At 48.1% G+C, this 12500-nt stretch overlaps 2 protein-coding genes across 3 annotated transcripts in view; both read left to right on the forward strand.

The window, feature by feature from the left end:
* LOC139415790 (phosphatidylcholine:ceramide cholinephosphotransferase 2-like) overlaps window positions 1-12500 on the forward strand; it is a 742387-nt gene that overhangs the window by 263636 nt on the left and 466251 nt on the right. The window lies entirely within an intron of this gene.
* Window positions 1-12500, forward strand: part of LOC139417054 (coiled-coil domain containing 171) — a 72622-nt gene that overhangs the window by 44277 nt on the left and 15845 nt on the right. For both annotated transcript variants that reach the window (XM_071166298.1, XM_071166299.1), the window contains exons 19-20: window positions 2118-2240; window positions 8497-8678. In XM_071166298.1, the coding sequence (XP_071022399.1) occupies window positions 2118-2240; window positions 8497-8678 (305 nt within the window). The remainder of the gene's footprint in view (window positions 1-2117; window positions 2241-8496; window positions 8679-12500) is intronic.

Consider the following 12500-nt stretch of genomic DNA (forward strand, 5'->3'; position numbering starts at 1 on the left):
CCCTCTTCCTGGAGATCTACTGTCCTGTACGTTATCAGTCCAACCCTCTTCCTGGAGAGCTACTGTCCTGTAGGTTTTCAGTCCAACCCTCTTCCTGGAGATCTACTGTCCTGTAGGTTTTCAGTCCAACCCTCTTCCTGGAGATCTACTGTCCTGTAGGTTTTCAGTCCAACCCTCTTCCTGGAGATCTACTGTCCTGTAGGTTTTCAGTCCAACCCTCTTCCTGGAGATCTACTGTCCTGTAGGTTTTCAGTCCAACCCTCTTCCTGGAGATCTACTGTCCTGTAGGTTATCAGTCCAACCCTCTTCCTGGAGATCTACTGTCCTGTAGGTTTTCAGTCCAACCCTCTTCCTGGAGATCTACTGTCCTGTAGGTTTTCAGTCCAACCCTCTTCCTGGAGATCTACTGTCCTGTAGGTTTTCAGTCCAACCCTCTTCCTGGAGATCTACTGTCCTGTAGGTTTTCAGTCCAACCCTCTTCCTGGAGATCTACTGTCCTGTAGGTTTTCAGTCCAACCCTCTTCCTGGAGATCTACTGTCCTGTAGGTTTTCAGTCCAACCCTCTTCCTGGAGATCTACTGTCCTGTAGGTTTTCAGTCCAACCCTCTTCCTGGAGATCTACTGTCCTGTAGGTTTTCAGTCCAACCCTCTTCCTGGAGATCTAATGTCCTGTAGGTTTTCAGTCCAACCCTCTTTCTGGAGATCTACTGTCCTGTAGGTTTTAAGTCCAACCCTCTTCCTGGAGATCTACTGTCCTGTAGGTTTTCAGTCCAACCCTCTTCCTGGAGATCTACTGTCCTGTAGGTTTTCAGTCCAACCCTCTTCCTGGAGATCTACTGTCCTGTAGGTTTTCAGTCCAACCCTCTTCCTGGAGATCTACTGTCCAGTAGGTTTTCAGTCCAACCCTCTTCCTGGAGATCTACTGTCCTGTAGGTTCAGTCCAACCCTCTTCCTGGAGATCTACTGTCCTGTAGGTTTTCAGTCCAACCCTCTTCCTGGGGATCTACTGTCCTGTAGGTTTTCAGTCCAACCCTCTTCCTGGAGATCTACTGTCCTGTAGGTTCAGTCCAACCCTCTTCCTGGAGATCTACTGTCCTGTAGGTTTTCAGTCCAACCCTCTTCCTGGGGATCTACTGTCCTGTAGGTTTTCAGTCCAACCCTCTTCCTGGAGATCTACTGTCCTGTAGGTTTTCAGTCCAACCCTCTTCCTGGAGATCTACTGTCCTGTAGGTTTTCAGTCCAACCCTCTTCCTGGAGATCTACTGTCCTGTAGGTTTTAAGTCCAACCCTCTTCCTGGAGATCTACTGTCCTGTAGGTTTTCAGTCCAACCCTCTTCCTGGAGATCTACTGTCCTGTAGGTTTTCAGTCCAACCCTCTTCCTGGAGATCTACTGTCCTGTAGGTTTTCAGTCCAACCCTCTTCCTGGAGATCTACTGTCCAGTAGGTTTTCAGTCCAACCCTCTTCCTGGAGATCTACTGTCCTGTAGGTTCAGTCCAACCCTCTTCCTGGAGATCTACTGTCCTGTAGGTTTTCAGTCCAACCCTCTTCCTGGGGATCTACTGTCCTGTAGGTTTTCAGTCCAACCCTCTTCCTGGAGATCTACTGTCCTGTAGGTTTTCAGTCCAACCCTCTTCCTGGGGATCTACTGTCCTGTAGGTTTTCAGTCCAACCCTCTTCCTGGAGATCTACTGTCCTGTAGGTTTTCAGTCCAACCCTCTTCCTGGAGATCTACTGTCCTGTAGGTTTTCAGTCCAACCCTCTTCCTGGAGATCTACTGTCCTGTAGGTTATCAGTCCAACCCTCTTCCTGGAGATCTACTGTCCTGTAGGTTTTCAGTCCAACCCTCTTCCTGGAGATCTACTGTCCTGTAGGTTTTAAGTCCAACCCTCTTCCTGGAGATCTACTGTCCTGTAGGTTTTCAGTCCAACCCTTTTTGGACATCTGAAACAAGGCACACAATTCTTCTTTAGGAAAATGACAATTTCTGGTAAAAAAAAAAAAAAATAATTGTTGAGACAGAAATGTTGGATGAAAAGTACTATGTTAAAAACAGCAAGATTTCTCTCGGGAATGAAACTAGCATCGTATTAACCCCTTGCTCTCTGACTCTCTCAGGTGAAGAGGATAATGACGATGAAGGGAGAGGAAGACTGTGTGTGAGGTGGCTTCGTCGTAAAGATATCTCCTTCTTCATCACGTCTTCCATGGCTGAACTACAAGAGGCCTTAGAGCACACAGGTAACTCACTCTCTCTCTCACACACACACACACACCGAGAGAGAGTTAGCTAGCGCAAACTGGTGGAGGAATCTGGAGGTAGTGAACCAGCAGTCGGAAGGGTACTGTCTTCTGTTTCCCAGGTGTTATCTACCTGCTCCATGGTAACTGTCTTCTGTTTCCCAGGTGTTATCTACTGTCTTCTATATCCCAGGTGTTATCTACCTGCTCCATGGTAACCGTCTTCTATATCCCAGGTGTTATCTACCTGCTCCATGGTAACCGTCTTCTATATCCCAGGTGTTATCTACTGTCTTCTATATCCCAGGTGTTATCTACCTGCTCCATGGTAACCGTCTTCTATATCCCAGGTGTTATCTACTGTCTTCTATATCCCAGGTGTTATCTACTGTCTTCTATATCCCAGATGTTATCTACCTGCTCTGTATAGCTGTAGCTGTATCTGTATCTGTAGCTGTATCTGTAGCTGTAGTGTCTGTATCTGTATCTGTAGTGTCTGTATCTGTACCTGTATCTGTATCTGTAGTGTCTGTATCTGTAGTGTCTGTATCTGTACCTGTATCTGTAGTGTCTGTATCTGTATCTCTGTAGCTGTGTCTGTAGCTGTATCTCTGTAGCTGTGTCTGTAGCTGTATCTCTGTAGCTGTGTCTGTAGCTGTATCTGTGTCTGTATCTGTAGTGTCTGTGTCTGTATCTCTGTAGCTGTGTCTGTAGCTGTATCTGTAGTGTCTGTATCTGTATCTGTATCTCTGTAGCTGTGTCTGTAGCTGTATCTGTATCTGTGTCTGTATCTGTAGTGTCTGTATCTGTATCTCTGTAGCTGTGTCTGTAGCTGTATCTGTATATGTGTCTGTATCTGTAGTGTCTGTAGCTGTATCTGTGTCTGTATCTGTAGTGTCTGTATCTGTATCTCTGTAGCTGTGTCTGTAGCTGTGTCTGTAGCTGTATCTCTGTAGCTGTGTCTGTATCTGTATCTGTATCTGTGTCTGTATCTGTAGTGTCTGTATCTGTATCTCTGTAGCTGTGTCTGTAGCTGTATCTGTATCTGTGTCTGTATCTGTAGTGTCTGTAGCTGTATCTGTACCTGTATCTGTAGTGTCTGTATCTGTATCTCTGTAGCTGTGTCTGTAGCTGTATCTCTGTAGCTGTGTCTGTAGCTGTATCTCTGTAGCTGTGTCTGTAGCTGTATCTGTGTCTGTATCTGTAGTGTCTGTGTCTGTATCTCTGTAGCTGTGTCTGTAGCTGTATCTGTAGTGTCTGTATCTGTATCTGTATCTCTGTAGCTGTGTCTGTAGCTGTATCTGTATCTGTGTCTGTATCTGTAGTGTCTGTATCTGTATCTCTGTAGCTGTGTCTGTATCTGTATCTCTGTAGCTGTGTCTGTACCTGTAGCTGTGTCTGTACCTGTAGCTGTGTCTGTACCTGTAGCTGTGTCTGTATCTGTAGCTGTGTCTGTATCTGTAGCTGTAGCTGTACCTGTAGCTGTAGCTGTATCTGTAGCTGTATCTGTACCTGTAGCTATATCTGTAGCTGTATCTGTAGCTGTATATGTACCTGTATCTGTATCTCTGTCTGTACCTGTAGCTATAGCTGTCCCTGGCTCTCACCCCAACCTCTCTCAGTGTTTCCCATGACCACCAGCTGTAGCTGTACCTGTATCTGTAGTGTCTGTATCTGTAGTATCTGTATCTGTAGTGTCTGTATCTGTACCTGTATCTGTAGCTATATCTGTAGCTATAGCTGTCCCTGGCTCTCACCCCAACCTCTCTGTGTTTCCCCTGACCACCAGCTGTAGCTGTACCTGTATCTGTAGTGTCTGTATCTGTAGTATCTGTATCTGTAGTGTCTGTATCTGTACCTGTACCTGTAGCTATAGCTGTCCCTGGCTCTCACCCCAACCTCTCTCTGTGTTTCCCCTGACCACCAGCTGTATCTGTAGCTATAGCTGTCCCTGGCTCTCACCCCAACCTCTCTCTGTGTTTCCCCTGACCACCAGCTGTATCTGTAGCTATAGCTGTCCCTGGCTCTCACCCCAACCTCTCTGTGTTTCCCCTGACCACCAGCTGTACCTGTACCTGTATCTGTATCTGTAGCTATAGCTGTCCCTGGCTCTCACCCCAACCTCTCTCTGTGTTTCCCCTGACCACCAGCTGTATCTGTAGCTATAGCTGTTCCTGGCTCTCACCCCAACCTCTCTCTGTGTTTCCCCTGACCACCAGCTGTACCTGTAGCTGTACCTGTAGCTATAGCTGTCCCTGGCTCTCACCCCAACCTCTCTCTGTGTTTCCCCTGACCACCAGCTGTACCTGTAGCTGTATCTGTAGCTATAGCTGTCCCTGGCTTTCACCCCAACCTCTCTCTGTGTTTCCCCTGACCACCAGCTGTACCTGTAGCTGTATCTGTAGCTATAGCTGTCCCTGGCTCTCACCCCAACTTCTCTCCGTGTTTCCCCTGACCACCAGCTGTACCTGTAGCTGTATCTGTAGCTATAGCTGTCCCTGGCTCTCACCCCAGCCTCTCTCTGTGTTTCCCCTGACCACCAGCTGTACCTGTAGCTATAGCTGTCCCTGGCTCTCACCCCAACCTCTCTCTGTGTTTCCCCTGACCACCAGCTGTACCTGTAGCTGTACCTGTAGCTATAGCTGTCCCTGGCTCTCACCCCAACCTCTCTCTGTGTTTCCCCTGACCACCAGCTGTACCTGTAGCTGTATCTGTAGCTATAGCTGTCCCTGGCTCTCACCCCAACCTCTCTCTGTGTTTCCCCTGACCACCAGCTGTACCTGTAGCTGTATCTGTAGCTATAGCTGTCCCTGGCTCTCACCCCAACTTCTCTCCGTGTTTCCCCTGACCACCAGCTGTACCTGTAGCTGTATCTGTAGCTATAGCTGTCCCTGGCTCTCACCCCAACCTCTCTCTGTGTTTCCCCTGACCACCAGCTGTACCTGTAGCTATAGCTGTCCCTGGCTCTCACCCCAACCTCTCTCTGTGTTTCCGCTGACCACCAGCTGTACCTGTAGCTGTATCTGTAGCTATAGCTGTCCCTGGCTCTCACCCCAACCTCTCTCTGTGTTTCCCCTGACCACCAGCTGTACCTGTAGCTGTATCTGTAGCTATAGCTGTCCCTGGCTCTCACCCCAACCTCTCTCTGTGTTTCCGCTGACCACCAGCTGTACCTGTAGCTGTATCTGTAGCTATAGCTGTCCCTGGCTCTCACCCCAACCTCTCTCTGTGTTTCCCCTGACCACCAGCTGTACCTGTAGCTGTATCTGTAGCTATAGCTGTCCCTGGCTCTCACCCCAACCTCTCTCCGTGTTTCCCCTGACCACCAGCTGTACCTGTACCTGTAGCTATAGCTGTCCCTGGCTCTCACCCCAACCTCTCTCTGTGTTTCCCCTGACCACCAGCTGTACCTGTAGCTGTATCTGTAGCTATAGCTGTCCCTGGCTCTCACCCCAACCTCTCTCCGTGTTTCCCCTGACCACCAGCTGTACCTGATGTGACGTATTTAGAAGTAAATATGCAGTTCCCTAAATGTCGTGGGGTCATGTCAATGTCGTGGGGTCATGTAAATGTCGTGGGGTCATGTCAATGTCGTGGGGTCATGTCAATGTCGTGGGGTCATGTCAATGTCGTGGGGTCATGTCAATGTCGTGGGGTCACGTCAATGTCGTGGGGTCACGTCAATGTCGTGGGGTCACGTCAATGTCGTGGGGTCACGTCAATGTCGTGGGGTCACGTCAATGTCGTGGGGTCACGTCAATGTCGTGGGGTCATGTCAATGTCGTGGGGTCATGTCAATGTCGTGGGGTCATGTCAATGTCGTGGGGCCGCCATTGATTTTTGTACAGTGACTGAGTCAGTCAGATGGCACAATAACAGGACAGCCTTGGCAAAATGTGTAGAAGAAGAAGACAATTACCCATAACACACCTCCAGGCTGTTTAAGGGCTATTTGACCAAGGCGAGGTACTCTCAGGACAATTACCCATAACACACCTACAGGCTGTTTAAGGGCTATTTGACCAAGACGAGGTACTCTCAGGACAATTACCCATAACACACCTCCAGTCTGTTTAAGGGCTATTTGACCAAGACGAGGTACTCTCAGGACAATTACCCATAACACACCTCCAGGCTGTTTAAGGGCTATTTGACCAAGACGAGGTACTCTCAGGACAATTACCCATAACACACCTCCAGGCTGTTTAAGGGCTATTTGACCAAGACGAGGTACTCTCAGGACAATTACCCATAACACACCTCCAGGCTGTTTAAGGGCTATTTGACCAAGACGAGGTACTCTCAGGACAATTACCCATAGCACACCTCCAGGCTGTTTAAGGGCTATTTGACCAAGACGAGGTACTCTCAGGACAATTGCCCATAACACACCCACAGGCTGTTTAAGGGCTATTTGACCAAGACGAGGTACTCTCAGGACAATTACCCATAACACACCTCCAGGCTGTTTAAGGGCTATTTGACCAAGACGAGGTACTCTCAGGACAATTACCCATAACACACCTCCAGGCTGTTTAAGGGCTATTTGACCAAGACGAGGTACTCTCAGGACAATTGCCCATAACACACCCACAGGCTGTTTAAGGGCTATTTGACCAAGACGAGGTACTCTCAGGACAATTGCCCATAACACACCCACAGGCTGTTTAAGGGCTATTTGACCAAGACGAGGTACTCTCAGGACAATTACCCATAACACACCTCCAGGCTGTTTAAGGGCTATTTGACCAAGACGAGGTACTCTCAGGACAATTACCCATAACACACCTCCAGGCTGTTTAAAGGCTATTTGACCAAGGCGAGGTACTCTCAGGACAATTACCCATAACACACCTCCAGGCTGTTTAAGGGCTATTTGACCAAGAAGGAGAGTGATGGAGTGCTGCACCACCTGGCCTCCAACAATCCCCGACCTCAACCCAATATTACACCTGCAGGGTAGCCTAGTGGTTAGAGCGTTGGACTAGTAACCGAAAGGTTGCAAGTTCATATCCCCGAGCTGACAAGGTACAAATCTGACGTTCTGCCCCTGAACAGGCAGCCACTGTTCCTAGGCTGAAAATAAGAATTTGTTCTTAACTGACTTGCCTAGTTAAATAAAGGTAGAAAAATTGAGATGGTTTGGGATGACTTGGTTCGCAGAGTGAAGGAAAAGCAGCTCAGCATATGTGGGAACTCCAAGACTGTTGGAAAAGCATTCCAGGTGAAGCTGGTTGAGAGAATGCCAAGAGTGTGCAAAGCTGTCATCAAGGCAAAGGGTGGCTACTTTGAAGAATCTAAAATAGAAAATATATTTTGATTTGTTTAACACTTCTACTACATGATTCCATATGTGTTATTTCATAGTTTTGATGTCTTCACTATTATTCTACAAATGTAGAATATAGTAAAAATGGTACTGTGATACTATGGTACTGTGGTACTGTGGTACTGTGATACTGTGGTATTGTGATACTGTGGTGCTGTGGTACTGTGGTGCTGTGGTACTGTGATGCTGTGGTACTGTGGTGCTGTGGTACTGTGGTGCTGTGGTACTGTGGTGCTGTGATACTGTGGTATTGTGATACTGTGGTGCTGTGGTACTGTGGTGCTGTGGTACTGTGGTGCTGTGGTACTGTGGTGCTGTGGTACTGTGGTACTGTGGTGCTGTGATGCTGTGGTACTGTGATACTGTGGTACTGTGGTACTGTGGTACTGTGATACTGTGATACTGTGGTGCTGTGGTGCTGTGGTGCTGTGGTGCTGTGGTGCTGTGGTACTGTGGTACTGTGGTACTGTGATACTGTGGTGCTGTGGTGCTGTGGTGCTGTGGTACTGTGGTGCTGTGGTACTGTGGTGCTGTGGTACTGTGGTGCTGTGGTGCTGTGGTACTGTGGTGCTGTGGTGCTGTGGTGCTGTGGTACTGTGGTGCTGTGGTACTGTGGTGCTGTGGTGCTGTGGTACTGTGGTGCTGTGATACAGTGGTATTGTGATACTGTGGTATTGTGATACTGTGGTACTGTGTATATACACTGTGCATTCGGTCTGTGTATATATACACTGTGCATTCGGTCTGTGTATATATACACTGTGCATTCGGTCTGTGTATATACACTGTGCATTCGGTCTGTGTATATATACACTGTGCATTCGGTCTGTGTATATACACTGTGCATTCGGAAAGTATTCAGACCCCTTGACTTCTTACACATTTTGTTTTCCGATACTATATTGTCTGTGTCTCTTTCTCCTCCAGTTTCTTCCTCTCAGGTGGTATTGTCTGCCGCTCGTAACAGTCTATCCCGCCTCCTGGACCACCTCCTCACCCCCTCAGACCGAGGGTCCCATCTCAAACCCTATAGCGTGAACAAGGGTACTCTGGTTAGTAGGCTGGGACAGGGCTTACACCGACTCACGGCCAAACAGATGAGCAATAAGGTTAGTGGTCTACAACAGTGTATTTCATAGAGAATATATATATATATATGTTATTTTGACTTACTCTCTTAACCACCTGAGTTCGAGGTTGGCACGGGAACAAGAGTGACATTTTAGATTCAAGTTCAGGACTGGATCAACAGTTATTTATAAGCATTTTTAGGAGGACATTTTGAATGTTTTTTCCCCTCCGTCTCCCAACAGTAACACTGTTTGACCCCTAACCTCTAACCTGGGTCCTCTACTGTTTGACCCCTAACCTGGGTCCTCTACAGTTGAACGCCTAACCTGGGTCCTCTACTGTTTAACCCCTAACCTCTAACCTGGGTCCTCTACAGTTTAACCCCTAACCTGGGTCCTCTACTGTTTAACCCCTAACCTCTAACCTGGGTCCTCTACTGTTTAACCCCTAACCTGGGTCCTCTACTGTTTAACCCCTAACCTGGGTCCTCTACTGTTTAACCCCTAACCTGGGTCCTCTACTGTTTAACCTCTAACCTGGGTCCTCTACTGTTTAACCCCTAACCTGGGTCCTCTACTGTTTAACCCCTAACCCCTAACCTGGGTCCTCTACTGTTTAACCCCTAACCCCTAACCTGGGTCCTCTACTGTTTAACCCCTAACCTCTAACCTGGGTCCTCTACTGTTTAACCCCTAACCTCTAACCTGGGTCCTCTACTGTTTGACCCCTAACCTGGGTCCTCTACAGTTTAACCCCTAACCTGGGTCCTCTACTGTTTAACCCCTAACCTCTAACCTGGGTCCTCTACTGTTTAACCCCTAACCTGGGTCCTCTACTGTTTAACCCCTAACCTGGGTCCTCTACTGTTTAACCTCTAACCTGGGTCCTCTACTGTTTAACCCCTAACCTGGGTCCTCTACTGTTTAACCCCTAACCCCTAACCTGGGTCCTCTACTGTTTAACCCCTAACCTCTAACCTGGGTCCTCTACTGTTTAACCCCTAACCTCTAACCTGGGTCCTCTACTGTTTGACCCCTAACCTGGGTCCTCTACTGTTTAACCCCTAACCTGGGTCCTCTACTGTTTAACCCCTAACCTCTAACCTGGGTCCTCTACTGTTTAACCCCTAACCTGGGTCCTCTACTGTTTAACCCCTAACCCCTAACCTGGGTCCTCTGCTGTTTAACCCCTAACCCCTAACCTGGGTCCTCTACTGTTTAACCCCTAACCTCTAACCTGGTTCCTCTACTGTTTAACCCCTAACCTCTAACCTGGGTCCTCTACTGTTTAACCCCTAACCTGGGTCCTCTACTGTTTAACCTCTAACCTGGGTCCTCTACTGTTTAACCTCTAACCTGGGTCCTCTACTGTTTAACCCCTAACCTCTAACCTGGGTCCTCTACTGTTTAACCTCTAACCTGGGTCCTCTACTGTTTAACCCCTAACCTGGGTCCTCTACTGTTTAATCCCTAACCTCTAACCTGGGTCCTCTACTGTTTAACCCCTAACCTGGGTCCTCTACTGTTTAACCCCTAACCTGGGTCCTCTACTGTTTAACCTCTAACCTGGGTCCTCTACTGTTTAACCCCTAACCTGGGTCCTCTACTGTTTAACCCCTAACCCCTAACCTGGGTCCTCTACTGTTTAACCCCTAACCTCTAACCTGGGTCCTCTACTGTTTAACCCCTAACCTCTAACCTGGGTCCTCTACTGTTTGACCCCTAACCTGGGTCCTCTACTGTTTAACCCCTAACCTGGGTCCTCTACTGTTTAACCCCTAACCTCTAACCTGGGTCCTCTACTGTTTAACCCCTAACCTGGGTCCTCTACTGTTTAACCCCTAACATGGGTCCTCTGCATGCCTCAGGACTGAGTTAGCCCTCTGAACTAAAGCCTTAGCATTAGCTCTGAGGTCAAACGTTAGTCTTCAGTCTTGAGGCCTAACTGAGTTCATCCAGGGAATACAGTGGCAATACATGAATGTATATACAGGTAACTGGCAGAATAAAGGAAACCCCAATATAAAGTGTCTCAGTAGGGTGTTTGAGCCACCAGAACAGCTTTCATCCACCTTCCCCACCATCCATCGTCCACTCTACCAATCCATCCATCCTGTATACCAGCTATAGTCTTTAAACCCATGATGACTTATAGAAGTAACGTCATCTATAGGTAACTGGCAGAATAAAGGAAACCCCAACATAAAGTGTCTCAGTAGAGCCACCAGAACAGCTTCCATCCACCTTCTCCACCAATCCATCCATCCTGTATACCAGCTATAGTCTTTAAACCCATGATGACTTACGTCACCAGATCGCTGGGTTGAGACGGTGCATCTACCATAAGGGTTGAGATCTGATGACTGAGACGGTGCATCTACCATAAGGGTTGAGATCTGGTGACTGAGACGGTGCATCTACCATAAGGGTTGAGATTTGATGACTGAGACGGTGCATCTACCATAAGGGTTGAGATTTGATGACTGAGACGGTGCATCTACCATAAGGGTTGAGATCTGGTGACTGAGACGGTGCATCTACCATAAGGGTTGAGATCTGGTGACTGAGACGGTGCATCTACCATAAGGGTTGAGATCTGGTGACTGAGACGGTGCATCTACCATAAGGGTTGAGATCTGATGACTAAGACGGTGCATCTACCATAAGGGTTGAGATCTGGTGACTGAGACGGTGCCTCTACCATAAGGGTTGAGATCTGGTGCTGAGACAGTGCATCTACCATAAGGGTTGAGATCTGGTGACTGAGACGGTGCATCTACCATAAGGTTTGAGATCTGATGACTAAGACGGTGCATCTACCATAAGGGTTGAGATCTGGTGACTGAGACATGGCGGTGCATCTACCATAAGGGTTGAGATCTGGTGACTGAGACGGTGCCTCTACCATAAGGGTTGAGATCTGGTGACTGAGACGGTGCATCTACCATAAGGGTTGAGATCTGGTGACTGAGACGGTGCCTCTACCATAAGGGTTGAGATCTGGTGACTGAGACATAGAGGTGCATCTACCATAAGGGTTGAGATCTGGTGACTGAGACGGTGCATCTACCATAAGGGTTGAGATCTGGTGACTGAGACGGTGCATCTACCATAAGGGTTCAGATCTGGTGACTGAGACGGTGCATCTACCATAAGGGTTGAGATCTGGTGACTGAGACGGTGCATCTACCATAAGGGTTGAGATCTGATGACTAAGACGGTGCATCTACCATGAGGGTTGAGATCTGGTGACTGAGACGGTGCATCTACCATAAGGGTTGAGATCTGGTGACTGAGACAGTGCATCTACCATAAGGGTTGAGATCTGGTGACTGAGACATTGCATCTACCATAAGGGTTGAGATCTGGTGACTGAGACAGTGCATCTACCATAAGGGTTGAGATCTGGTGACTGAGACATGGCGGTGCGTCTACCATAAGGGTTGAGATCTGATGACTGAGACGGTGCATCTACCATAAGGGTTGAGATCTGGTGACTGAGACGGTGCATCTACCATAAGGGTTGAGATCTGGTGACTGAGACAGTGCATCTACCATAAGGGTTGAGATCTGGTGACTGAGACGGTGCATCTACCATAAGGGTTGAGATCTGGTGACTGAGACATAGAGGTGCATCTACCATAAGGGTTGAGATCTGGTGACTGAGACGGTGCATCTACCATAAGGGTTGAGATCTGGTGACTGAGACATAGAGGTGCATCTACCATAAGGGTTGAGATCTGGTGACTGAGACATGACGGTGCATCTACCATAAGGGTTGAGATCTGGTGACTGAGACGGTGCCTCTACCATAAGGGTTGAGATCTGGTGACTGAGACGGTGCATCTACCATAAGGGTTG

The sequence above is a fragment of the Oncorhynchus clarkii genome, chromosome 9, assembly GCF_045791955.1.
Source record: "Oncorhynchus clarkii lewisi isolate Uvic-CL-2024 chromosome 9, UVic_Ocla_1.0, whole genome shotgun sequence".
Classification (NCBI taxonomy): Eukaryota; Metazoa; Chordata; class Actinopteri; order Salmoniformes; family Salmonidae; genus Oncorhynchus; species Oncorhynchus clarkii.